Genomic DNA, 12709 nt, shown 5'->3' with positions numbered 1-12709 from the left:
TGTCAGTATTAGAGGGTAGGAGGAGGCAGTGCTGGGGGTGTCAGTATTAGTGGGTAGGAGGGGGCAGTCCTGGGGGTGTCAGTATTAGAGGGTAGGAGGAGGCAGTGCTGGGGGTGTCAGTATTAGTGGGTAGGAGGGGGCAGTGCTGGGGGTGTCAGTATTAGTGGGTAGGAGGGAGCAGTGCTGGGGGTGTCAGTATTAGTGGGAAGGAGGGGGCAGTGCTCGGGGTGTCAGTATTAGTGGGTAGGAGGAGGCAGTGCTGGGGGTGTCAGTATTAGAGGGTAGGAGGGGCAGTGCTGGGGGTGTCAGTATTAGTGGGTAGGAGGGGGCAGTCCTGGGGGTGTCAGTATTAGTGGGTAGGAGGAGGCAGTGCTGGGGGTGTCTGTATTAGAGAATAGGAGGAGGCAGTGCTGGGGGTGTCAGTATTAGAGGGTGTCAGTATTAGAGGGTAGGAGGGGGCAGTGCTGGGGGTGTCAGTATTAGAGGGTAGGAGGAGGCAGTGCTGAGGGTGTCAGTATTAGTGGGTAGGAGGAGGCAGTGCTGGGGGTGTCAGTATTAGTGGGTAGGAGGGAGCAGTGCTGGGAGTGTCAGTATTAGAGGGTAGGAGGGGCAGTGCTGGGGGTGTCAGTATTAGTGGGTAGGAGGGAGCAGTGCTGGGGGTGTCAGTATTAGTGGGTAGGAGGAGGCAGTGCTGGGGGTGTCAGTATTAGTGGGTAGGAGGGAGCAGTGCTGGGGGTGTCAGTATTAGAGGGTAGGAGGGGGCAGTGCTGGGGGTGTCAGTATTAGAGGGTAGGAGGGGGCAGTGCTGGGGGTGTCAGTATTAGTGGGTAGGAGGGGGCAGTGCTGGGGGTGTCAGTATTAGTGGGTAGGAGGGGGCAGTGCTGGGGGTGTCAGTATTAGAGGGTAGGAGGAGGCAGTGCTGGGGGTGTCAGTATTAGAGGGTAGGAGGGGGCAGTGCTGGGGGTATCAGTATTAGAGGGTAGGAGGGGGCAGTGCTGGGTATGTCAGTATTAGAGGGTAGGAGGGGGCAGTGCTGGGGGTGTCAGTATTAGAGGGTAGGAGGGAGCAGTGCTGGGGTGTCAGTATTAGTGGGTAGGAGGGGCAGTGCTGGGGGTGTCAGTATTAGTGGGTAGGAGGGGGCAGTGCTGGGGGTGTCAGTATTAGTGGGTAGGACGGGGCAGTGCTGGGGGTGTCAGTATTAGCGGGTAGGAGGGGGCAGTGCTGGGGGTGTCAGTATTAGAGGGTAGGAGGACGCAGTGCTGGGGGTGTCAGTATTAGAGGGTAGGAGGGGCAGTGCTGGGGGTGTCAGTATTAGAGGGTAGGAGGGGGCAGTGCTGGGGGTGTCAGTATTAGAGGGTAGGAGGGGGCAGTGCTGGGGGTGTCAGTATTAGAGGGTAGGAGGGGGCAGTGCTGGGGGTGTCAGTATTAGATGTTAGGAGGGAGCAGTGCTGGGGGTGTCAGTATTAGTGGGTAGGAGGAGGCAGTGCTGGGGGTGTCAGTATTAGAGGGTAGGAGGAGGCAGTGCTGGGGGTGTCAGTATTAGAGGGTAGGAGGAGGCAGTGCTGGGGGTGTCAGTATTAGTGGGTAGGAGGGGGCAGTGCTGGGGGTGTCAGTATTAGAGGGTAGGAGGAGGCAGTGCTGGGGGTGTCAGTATTAGTGGGTAGGAGGGAGCAGTGCTGGGGGTGTCAGTATTAGAGGGTAGGAGGAGGCAGTGCTGGGGGTGTCAGTATTAGTGGGTAGGAGGGAGCAGTGCTGGGGGTGTCAGTATTAGTGGGTAGGAGGGGGCAGTGCTGGGTGTGTCAGTATTAGTGGGTAGGAGGGGGCAGTGCTGGGGGTGTCAGTATTAGAGGGTAGGAGGAGGCAGTGCTGGGGGTGTCAGTATTAGTGGGTAGGAGGGGCAGTGATGGGGGTGTCAGTATTAGTGGGTAAGAGGAGGCAGTGCTGGGGGTGTCAGTATTAGAGGGTAGGAGGGGGCAGTGCTGGGGGTATCAGTATTAGAGGGTAGGAGGGGGCAGTGCTGGGTATGTCAGTATTAGAGGGTAGGAGGGGGCAGTGCTGGGGGTGTCAGTATTAGAGGGTAGGAGGGAGCAGTGCTGGGGTGTCAGTATTAGTGGGTAGGAGGAGCAGTGCTGGGGGTGTCAGTATTAGTGGGTAGGAGGGGGCAGTGCTGGGGGTGTCAGTATTAGTGGGTAGGACGGGGCAGTGCTGGGGGTGTCAGTATTAGTGGGTAAGAGGAGGCAGTGCTGGGGGTGTCAGTATTAGAGGGTAGGAGGGGGCAGTGCTGGGGGTGTCAGTATTAGAGGGTAGGAGGGGGCAGTGCTGGGGGTGTCAGTATTAGATGTTAGGAGGGAGCAGTGCTGGGGGTGTCAGTATTAGTGGGTAGGAGGAGGCAGTGCTGGGGGTGTCAGTATTAGAGGGTAGGAGGAGGCAGTGCTGGGGGTGTCAGTATTAGAGGGTAGGAGGAGGCAGTGCTGGGGGTGTCAGTATTAGTGGGTAGGAGGGGGCAGTGCTGGGGGTGTCAGTATTAGAGGGTAGGAGGAGGCAGTGCTGGGGGTGTCAGTATTAGTGGGTAGGAGGGAGCAGTGCTGGGGGTGTCAGTATTAGAGGGTAGGAGGAGGCAGTGCTGGGGGTGTCAGTATTAGTGGGTAGGAGGGAGCAGTGCTGGGGGTGTCAGTATTAGTGGGTAGGAGGGGGCAGTGCTGGGTGTGTCAGTATTAGTGGGTAGGAGGGGGCAGTGCTGGGGGTGTCAGTATTAGAGGGTAGGAGGAGGCAGTGCTGGGGGTGTCAGTATTAGTGGGTAGGAGGGGCAGTGATGGGGGTGTCAGTATTAGTGGGTAAGAGGAGGAAGTGCTGGGGGTGTCAGTATTAGAGGGTAGGAGGGGGCAGTGCTGGGGGTGTCAGTATTAGTGGGTAGGAGGGGGCAGTGCTGGGGGTGTCAGTATTAGAGGGTAGGAGGGGGCAGTGCTGGGGGTGTCAGTATTAGAGGGTAGGAGGGGGCAGTGCTGGGGGTGTCAGTATTAGTGGGTAGGAGAGAGCAGTGCTGGGGGTGTCAGTATTAGAGGGTAGGAGGGGGCAGTGCTGGGGGTGTCAGTATTAGTGGGTAGGAGGGGGCAGTGCTGGGGGTTGTCAGTATTAGTGGGTAGGAGGAGCAGTGCTGGGGGTGTCAGTATTAGAGGGTAGGTGGAGGCAGTGCTGGGGGTGTCAGTATTAGTGGGTAGGAGGGAGCAGTGCTGGGGGTGTCAGTATTAGAGGGTAGGAGGAGGCAGTGCTGGGGGTGTCAGTATTAAAGGGTAGGAGGGGGCAGTGCTGGGGGTGTCAGTATTAGAGGGTAGGAGGAGGCAGTGCTGGGGGTGTCAGTATTAAAGGGTAGGAGGAGGCAATGCTGTGGGTGTCAGTATTAAACGGTATGAGTGGGGCAGTGTCCTGGGAGAGTCAGTATTAGAGGGTAGGAGGGGGACAGTGATCTGGAAGAGTCAGTATTAGAAGATAGGAGGGGGCAGTGTCCGGGCAGAGTCAGTATTAGTTATCCCCTCCCACCCTCCCTCCTCTCTCCCTTTCTCCTGTGCCCTTTGGAATGCTAGCTCCCTTTCTAACAAGTTCCTCTCTGTGCATGACTTCTTTCTCTCTCACTCTCTGCTCCTATTTGCTATAACTGAAACGTGGCTCACTCAGTCTGACTCTGCTCTGGAAGCTGCCCTCTCTTATGGTGGCCTTTCTTTCTCCCACACTCCTCGCCCTGATAGCAGGGATGGAGGCGTGGAGCTACTCTCCTCCTCTATCTGCCATTACCGTACCCTTCCTATTCCTCTCCCTGTTCACATGGTGGTCATCTATCACCCACCTACCTCTACTGGTCCCCCTTCTGTCTTTCTCTCTTACTTTGAATCCTGGCTCCCTTTCTTTCTCTCCTCTGACTCTCCTGTTCTTCTCCTTGGGGACTTCAATTGCCACATTGATGACCCCTCTCTCCCCTGGGCATCCCGCTTTCTCTCACTAACTTCCTTTGGCCTTCAACAATGGACTGCAGCCAGCAGCCACAAGGATGGCCACTACCCAGACCTGATTTTCACTAAAAACTTCTCTGATTTCTCCATTTTCCCCTTTCCTCTCTCTGACCATCACCTCATCTCATTTTCTCTCTCTCACTTCTCCCCTTCTCCACCTCCATCTACCCCTCGTTTCTGCAGAGACCTGCGCTCTATTAACCTAACAGCTTTTGATTCCACACTACGCTTCTCCCTCTCCTCTCTCAGCCCTGAGCAAGACCCTGACAACCTGCTCAGGAACTAAAACTCTTCCCTGTCCTCTCTTGATCTACATGCCCCACTTTCTCTCAGCCTTTCTCGCCCTTCTAACCCCAGACCCTGGTTTAAATTCCTACATGCGTATGCTGTGTTCCTCCACTCGTTCGTCTGAACGCCCCTGGAGGAAATCTCACACTCTTGCAGACTTCCTTCACTACAAATGTATGCTATCCTGTTTCAACTCTACCCTCTCTCAAGCTAAACAAACCTACTTTTCCTCACTAATCAACACACAAGTCTAACCCACGCTGAATCTTCTGTCTTTGACTCCCTACTCAGACCACCCTCGGCTGCTTGTTCTTCTTTCTCCATCTCACTTCAGGACTTTGCTGACTATTTTAAAGAAAAGGTGGAATCCATACATCAGTATCCCCTCTGTATCCTCCTCCCATCTTACACCTCTTCCTAACTCTCCTTGTACCTGCCTCAACTCTTTTTCCGCTGTTTCAGAGGAGGGCATATCACTGCTGATCTCCTCTTCTCCCTCTACAACTTGCCCTCTTGACCCCATCCCCTCCCATCTCCTAAAACCTCTTGCTCCTACTATAACTCCCACACACACACACTCACGTTTTCACTCCTCCCTCTACTCTGGTACCTTTCCCTCCTCCTTCAAACATGCAACAGTTATACCATTACTCAAAAACAGCAAGCTTGACCCTACTTGTCTTTCTAACTATCGTCCTGTCTCCCTCCTGCCTAATGACTGTAAACTCCTTGAACGTCTTGTATTCTCTCACTTGCTCCACTTTCTCTACTCCTATTCTGTCTTAGACCCTCTAAAATCTGGTTTTCACACTGCTCACTCCACTGAAACAGCACTCACTAAAATAACTAATGACTTCTATGCTGCTAAAGACAGGTCATTACAGGATGAGGCAGTGTCCAGGGAGAGTCGGTATTAGAGGGTAGGAGGGGGCAGAGTCTGGGGAGAGTATGTATTAGAGGGTAGGAGGGGGAAGTGCCCGGGGAGAGTCAGTATTAGAGGGTAGGAGGGGGCAGTGCTGGGGGTGTCAGTATTGGAAGGTAGGAGGGGGCGCAGTGTCCTGGGAGAGTCAGTATTAGAGGGTAGGGGGGCAGTGCTGGGGGTGTCAGTATTGGAAGATAGGAGGGGGCACAGTGTCCGTGGAGAATCAGTATTAGAGGGTAGGGGGGCAGTGCTGGGGGTTTCAGTATTGGAAGGTAGGAGGGGGCACAGTGTCCGGGGAAAGTCAGTATTAGAGGGTAGAGGGGCAGTGCTGGGGGTGTCAGTATTAGAGGGTAGGGGGGAAGTGCTATGGGAGTCAGTATTAGAGGGTAGGGGGGCAGTGCTGGGGGTATCAGTATTGGAAGGTAGGAGGGGGGCAGAGTCTGGGGAAAGTCAGTATTAGAGGGTAGGGGGGCTGGTGCTGCGGAGGAAGGGATCAGTTCTTACAGACATACGTTTCCCTGTGATGGATGTTTCTATTTCCTATTGCAGCACTTGTGTATCCTGGCTTAACTGTTTGTGCTGGTGTCTGGTAACCAACTACTGGGAACTCACACAGGGAACCCGATAAGGGAAGTACGGCGGTGGGTTTAGAACTACTGGGAACTCACACAGGGAACCTGATAAGGGAAGTACGGCGGTGGGTTTAGAACTGCTGGGAACTCACACAGGGAACCCGATACGGGAAGTACGGCGGTGGGTTTAGAACTGCTGGGAACTCACACAGGGAACCCGATACGGGAAGTACGGCGGTGGGTTTAGAACTGCTGGGAACTCACACAGGGAACCCGATAAGGGAAGTACGGCGGTGGGTTTAGAACTGCTGGGAACTCACACAGGGAACCCGATAAGGGAAGTACGGCGGTGGGTTTAGAACGGCTGGGAACTCACACAGGGAACCCGATAAGGGAAGTACGGCGGTGGGTTTAGAACTGCTGGGAACTCACACAGGGAACCCGATAAGGGAAGTACGGCGGTGGGTTTAGAATGGCTGGGAACTCACACAGGGAACCCGATAAGGGAAGTACGGCGGTGGGTTTAGAACTACTGGGAACCCCATAAGGGAAGTACTGCGGTGTGTTTAGAACTACTGGGAACTCACACAGGGAACCCGATAAGGAAAATACGGCGGTGGGTTTAGAACTGCTGGGAACTCAGACAGAGAACCCGATAAGGGAAGTACGGCGGTGGGTTTAGAACTACTGGGAACTCACACAGGGAACCCGATAAGGGAAGTACGGCGGTGGGTTTAGAACTGCTGGGAACTCACACAGGGAACCCGATAAGGGAAGTACGGCGATGGGTTTAGAACTACTGGGAACTCACACAGAGAACCCGATAAGGAAAATACGGCGGTGGGTTTAGAACTGCTGGGAACTCAGACAGAGAACCCGATAAGGGAAGTACGGCGGTGGGTTTAGAACTACTGGGAACTCACACAGTGAACCCGATAAGGGAAGTACGGCGGTGGGTTTAGAACTGCTGGGAACTCACACAGGGAACCCGATAAGGGAAGTACGGTGGTGGGTTTAGAACTGCTGGGAACTCACACAGGGAACCCGATAAGGGAAGTACGGCGGTGGGTTTAGAACTGCTGGGAACTCACACAGGGAACCCGATAAGGAAAATACGGCGGTGGGTTTAGAACTGCTGGGAACTCACACAGGGAACCCGATAAGGAAAATACGGCGGTGGGTTTAGAACTGCTGGGAACTCAGACAAGGAACCCGATAAGGGAAGTACGGCGGTGGGTTTAGAACTGCTGGGAACTCACACAGGGAACCCGATAAGGGAAGTACGGCGGTGGGTTTAGAACTGCTGGGAACGGACCTGAGACAGGGCTGTACCAGACACGTTGCCCCCCTTGATTTAATATTATTATCCCCACCCCTATTTTTGTTTTTTGTTGTTGTTATTGGTCCCCCCTTTTTTGCCTTGTGTACCCTAGTGTGACCCTGTTACCCGCACCCCGTCCTTGTTTTTCTGTTTCCTTTTTCTTTCAAACAAGAGGTTTATGTCTAGCACACCTAAAAGTGTATGATAAAGCAATATACTTGCAATTTGAGGTACCGGTGCTCCGTGGTTCAGGGAAAAAACCTGTCTGTGTAATTTCAAGATGTATGAACAAATAGGAGAATCCAGGGACCTACGAATTTGTAGAAAAGAAATGTATTCGAGGCACACACTGTGCCTAGAATCAATGTATTTTCTACAAATCCGTAGTGCCCTGGATTCTCCTATTTGTTCACACATCCTTTTTCTTTCAGCCATTGTTATGTTGCGAGCGGAGTCTTTTCATGTCATCTCATTTTATCAGTGTTCTTTGTGGATATTTGAGCTCACACTACTCACGTTTGTGTCTGTGTGTGCGTGCGCACGTGTGTGTGTGCGTGCGCGTGTATACTGCTGCGGCCGAGTTTATTCGAGCATTTGCCCGTTCTCGGCCACAGCAGTATCCTGGCGCGCGCCCTCGGGGAGCCCTGGACGCGCGTGCAGGGGGCGCAGGCACCCGATGACGCGTGACCGCGCATCGGAGACGCGCGGCACGCCGAGGGGCTGCCACTTGCAAGCCGGGAAATCTCCCGGCTTGCGGAACTGGCCACACTTCAATAAAGTGTGTCGCCAGTGTACACTACGTATGCTGTCTGTTCCTATTGCTAATTTACAGTAAATGACATTCTGATTGACTTGTTTCACGTTCTCGTCTGTGAATATTTGCAGGTTCCCTACTCTTGTGTCCTTACTTAATATTTAGGTGGCCCCCAAACCCCCAGATGAAGGAGTACAGGATGTAGGCCTGTGCCAGGCGGTGGTTCTGAGGTGGAATGAGTTGGTCCAGGCTGGCGGTGGCACCGCTCTCATTCCTGCGACTCCCATCTCTGTCTGGGGAAGCAACAGTAGTTTGTCAGACCCTAATGTGTGACCCTCCTCCCCCAACCCGTCTCACTGCTCACGCCACCCACCCGCTTCTGCCTTTGCTGTGATCCTCTTTCCTTCCCCCCATCTCACTGCTCACACCCCCACCCGCTGCTGCCTTTGCTGTGACCCTCCACCCTTCCCCCCATCTCACTGCTCACACCCCCACCTGCTGCTGCCTTTGCTGTGACCCTCCTTCCTTCCCCGTCTCACTGCTCACGCCCCCACCCGCTGCTGCCTTTGCTGTGACCCTCCTTCCTTCCCCGTCTCACTGCTCACACCCCCACCCGCTGCTGCCTTTGCTGTGACCCTCCTCCCTTCCCCGTCTCACTGCTCACACCCCCCACCCACGGCCGCCTTTGCTGTGACCCTGCCCCCATCTCACTGCTCACACCCCCCACCCGCTACTGCCTTTGCTGTGACCCTCACCCCTCCCCCCTCACCCCGCACATCTCACTGCTCTCACCCCTCCCCCGCACATCTCACTGCTCTCACCCTTCGCCCCGCACATCTCACTGCTCTCACCCCTCCCCCCACACATCTCACTGCTCCCAACCCTCCCCCGCACGTCTCACTGCTCTCACCCCTCCCCCTGCACGTCTCACTGCTCTCACCCCTCCCCCCGCACGTCTCACTGCTCACACCCCTCCCCCCGCACGTCTCACTGCTCACACCACCCACCTGCAGCTGTTGCCTTTGCTGTGACCCTCTTTCCTTCTGTTCGGGCTTTCTGTGACCTTGTCTCTCCTGGGTGTCCCTCTGCTTTACCCAGGGGCCCCTGTGCCTCAGAGGTCACCCCTGGTATGTGGTCCCGGAGAAGATGCTGGTCCATTAGTGCCTGTAGGATGGTGCAGAAGGAGGAGACCTCCTGTATCCCGCGTGCTGTGTGTGCAGAGGGTGCAGTGTGAGGATGTAGTGCTAAGGTGCAGTGCTGCTCCAGGAAGCAGAGCATGCTGGGAATCATGTTCTCACTTAGGCTCTGCAGTAGATGCACTGTGCTCTGCGTGACTCGGTATCGCTTGTATACCGTGGATATGAATGCTCCGAGCACAGCTTTCCATGTGTCCACGCCGCCACAGTGCACCAGGCGGCACAGCGTAACCAGCGCAGGTGTCAGACCGGAAGTGTCCGGCATCTCAAACAGCAGCGTCACGGACTCTGGCAGCTGGAGCCGCTGACCGCTGGGCAATGTCAGAACCGGACTAGCGCCAAACAGGCAGGACACAGGCTCTGTCCACTCAGGAGTGGCAGGCCCATCCAGAACAAGCCACTTGTTGGCCACAGATTTCTGTGCTGCCCAGTGCAGGCACTGAGACAAGACCCCATCTTTCCAGCTCCCGCCTTCCTTCTCTCCGAGCACTTCCTGGGGTGTGAGGCTGTTAGGAAAGAGGCGCATGATCCCCACAGGATGGTACATGTCACCGCTGGAATCCTGTAAGTCTCCCTCTGCTCTCTGCAGTTCTCCACTGCCTGCAAGACGGTTCAGGGCTTGGGCCAGGATCTTCCAGCAGGTAGTCTTCCCGCTGCCTGGGGGGCCAGTGAGCAGGACCCCGGGACTCTGCTGAATGGCCTGGTAGAGCTGCAGAGCACAGCTAATGAGCTCTGCATGGGCTTCAAGTCCTGACTCTTGCAGCTCCATCTTCATGGCAGTGCAGAGTCGCACAAAGTGGGCAGTGCAGAGCAGAGGTGATGTACACATTGGGAATACACCTCTGAGAATGTCCTTCAAGTCACCAAGCTCAGGGGATGTGGGTCCAGACAGGAGAGGGGATGAGCAGAGCGCTCTGAAAAGGGCCCTCTCCTCCAGGTCTATGTTTAGTGTGCGGGTGATTAGAAGGGGCCCTACGGGATGATGGCTCGTCTGTCTAACGTGTACTCGCTCTTCTTCTGTGCACAAGGCTTCGCTGGTTTCCAGATCACTCACCTCCAGCGCGTTCATATTTTCGGTGTGTGTGAAACTCTTTTCCAGGAAAAATACTGCTCTGTGCACCACGTTCCTTATCAGAGGAGGGCAGCTGGCCAGAGGCACCGCCCCAGACTCTTCTGCCATTCGGAAGAAGCAGGAGATCTTGGTGGCCAGGCTCGAGTGTTCGCGGAAGCCTGCAGCCAGCAGGGCAAGTTCTGCAGCCCAGCGTAGGTCAGTTGGCAGCAGGGACACTGGTCTAAGAAGCAGTCGCAGGTTGGATGGTAGGGTACAGGAGGAGTCCAGGTGAGGGAGGGTGAAGAAGCAGCCGTAGCTCTTTCCAACTGAAACCGTCCTCCCCTCAAACTGAATGCTTCCAATCATGCTGGGCTGGTAATGCCCGGCCCCAGGACCAGGTACTGTTCTCGCAATCCCTGTAGGCGGCCCCGGCTGGATCAGAGCTTTGCACGATGACTGTATATCCCAGAGGATTTGACCCAGTGATGACTGAACCTCAACGTTTAACCTGTGTGCACTGTCCAGCACCAGCCAGGCCCCTCCTTGCAGTGCCCCCCGCAGGTGCTGCTTCAACAGACCAAGCTCCATCCCAGCCAGGCACTTCAGCACTACAACCTGACGTCCCAGGGCATTGCCCAGAGCCAGCACTGTTTGAGTTCGGGTGCTGCTGTCCTGTCCGATCACAGTTCCACACTGGTACTGCTCCATTGCCAAGATCAGACCCAGAGTGGCTCTGTCAGAGAGGGCACTGCCCAGTAGGTGCCCGCCTAAACTGATGTATTCATACTCATATGGCAGCTGGTATCCTAACACATCAACATAAAAAGTCAAAGGAGGGGCCATCGCTGCCGAGTGCCTGCCATGTGGCTCCTCATCCCCAGGAGCCTTCTGCTCAAATTCATCTGCGATGCTCTCCTCCACTGTCCTTGATCTCTCCTCTGCTCTCCCCTCCCCTATCTCCTCAGCTATGGCTGTTCTCTCCTCAGCTCCCCTCTTCCCTCCATTCCTGGTTCTGCCTTCTCTCTCCTCCTCTTTCTCCCTGACTCTGCCTTCTCTCTCTTTCCTTCCTTCTCTCACCTCCCCCTCTGTGTAGCCTGGTCTTGTTTCTGCTTTGTATTTCAGGATCTTGGCCCATGGGAAGGAAGTTGGTGTCTGTACCCCCCCATCCAGCAGGCTGTGGGTGCGGTCCCTTTGCAGAGCTATGAGAGTGATCCATGCAGACAGGACGGTCTGTGCCAGGCGGCTGGTGGGTGAAGGAATGCTCTGCGCTGTGCGCAGATCTCGCAGGCTCTGTCCCAGGACCTGTAACTTGTGTCGGTGCCTGTCTCTCAGGGCGGCTCTCCGGTGAGTGAAGAGATTTTCCTCCATGTCCTCACACCACAGCACCTCCTCACACACTGCCAAGCACTGCCATGGGAAGGCCGTCCCCTGCGCTGCCCACAAAGGGGGATTATGGGTATAAGTGAGGTCCCTGTGCACCCCTGCTCTCCGCTCACAGAGACACAGTGCCAGCTGATCTCTCAGGCTCCCTCGCAGCCCCTGCTCCAGCTCTGACAGCCATGAGATGGTGTTCACATGCCCTCCGACTGGGGAGCTCAGGTACAGTTGCTCTCCGCATTCCCCCACGACCCCCACGGTCAGGGCCGGACTATTGTAGAGGGGAAACGTGGCTGTGTCAGGGGGCTGAGCCTGGAAGAGCACGTCTGTAATGCAGGGGAAGCAGAGCAGGGCACATGGCGTGCGCTCCGCAGGCTCTGAACATGCTGCCAGGATGCTCAGCAGGTCCTGATCGCTCAGGAAGAAGAGGCGGGAGCAGAGAGCACGGGAGGAGTCCAGCAGCCACCCCAGATCTCCTATCATCCTGTCCATTACTCTGATCCCCCCGTGGAGAACAGAGCACAGAGACTCCCCGTGGGGGGGACTTAGGAGAGACAGAATGCGGGGGTCCCGGCTCGTCACGTCCACAAACGAGCGATAACTGCAATCAATGGCCTGGAACTGTATAAAATAAAGGGGGAGAACTGAGAGCTGGTACTGAACAAGAGAGATTGCACTCTAATGAGACACACACAGGGGGAGAACTGAGAGCTGGTACTGAACAAGAGAGATTGCACTCTAATGAGACACACACAGGGGGAGAACTGAGAGCTGGTACTGAACAAGAGAGATTGCACTCTAATGAGACACACACAGGGGGAGAACTGAGAGCTGGTACTGAACAAGAGAGATTGCACTCTAATGAGACACACACAGGGGGAGAACTGAGAGCTGGTACTGAACAAGAGAGATTGCACTCTAATGAGACACACACAGGGGGAGAACTGAGAGCTGGTACTGAACAAGAGAGATTGCACTCTAATGAGACACACACAGGGGGAGAACTGAGAGCTGGTACTGAACAAGAGAGATTGCACTCTAATGAGACACACACAGGGGGAGAACTGAGAGCTGGTACTGAACAAGAGAGATTGCACTCTAATGGGACACACACAGGGGGAGAACTGAGAGCTGGTACTGAACAAGAGAGATTGCACTCTAATGAGACACACACAGGGGGAGAACTGAGAGCTGGTACTGAACAAGAGAGATTGCACTCTAATG

General features: G+C 55.2%; 1 protein-coding gene across 1 annotated transcript in view; it reads right to left on the bottom strand.

The window, feature by feature from the left end:
* The window catches only part of LOC142473341 (dynein heavy chain domain-containing protein 1-like), a 434059-nt gene that overhangs the window by 338634 nt on the left and 82716 nt on the right, over nucleotides 1-12709 (bottom strand). The window contains exons 8-9 of the mRNA XM_075580578.1: nucleotides 8869-12106; nucleotides 8016-8154 (exon numbers count right to left, since the gene is read on the bottom strand). Of these exons, the coding sequence (XP_075436693.1) occupies nucleotides 8016-8154; nucleotides 8869-12106 (3377 nt within the window). The remainder of the gene's footprint in view (nucleotides 1-8015; nucleotides 8155-8868; nucleotides 12107-12709) is intronic.

Source organism: Ascaphus truei, assembly GCF_040206685.1.
Source record: "Ascaphus truei isolate aAscTru1 chromosome 3 unlocalized genomic scaffold, aAscTru1.hap1 SUPER_3_unloc_4, whole genome shotgun sequence".
In the NCBI taxonomy this organism is placed as follows: domain Eukaryota; kingdom Metazoa; phylum Chordata; class Amphibia; order Anura; family Ascaphidae; genus Ascaphus; species Ascaphus truei.
Note: the sequence above shows the minus strand (reverse complement) of the source record. Positions and strands in the feature narration are given on the sequence as shown.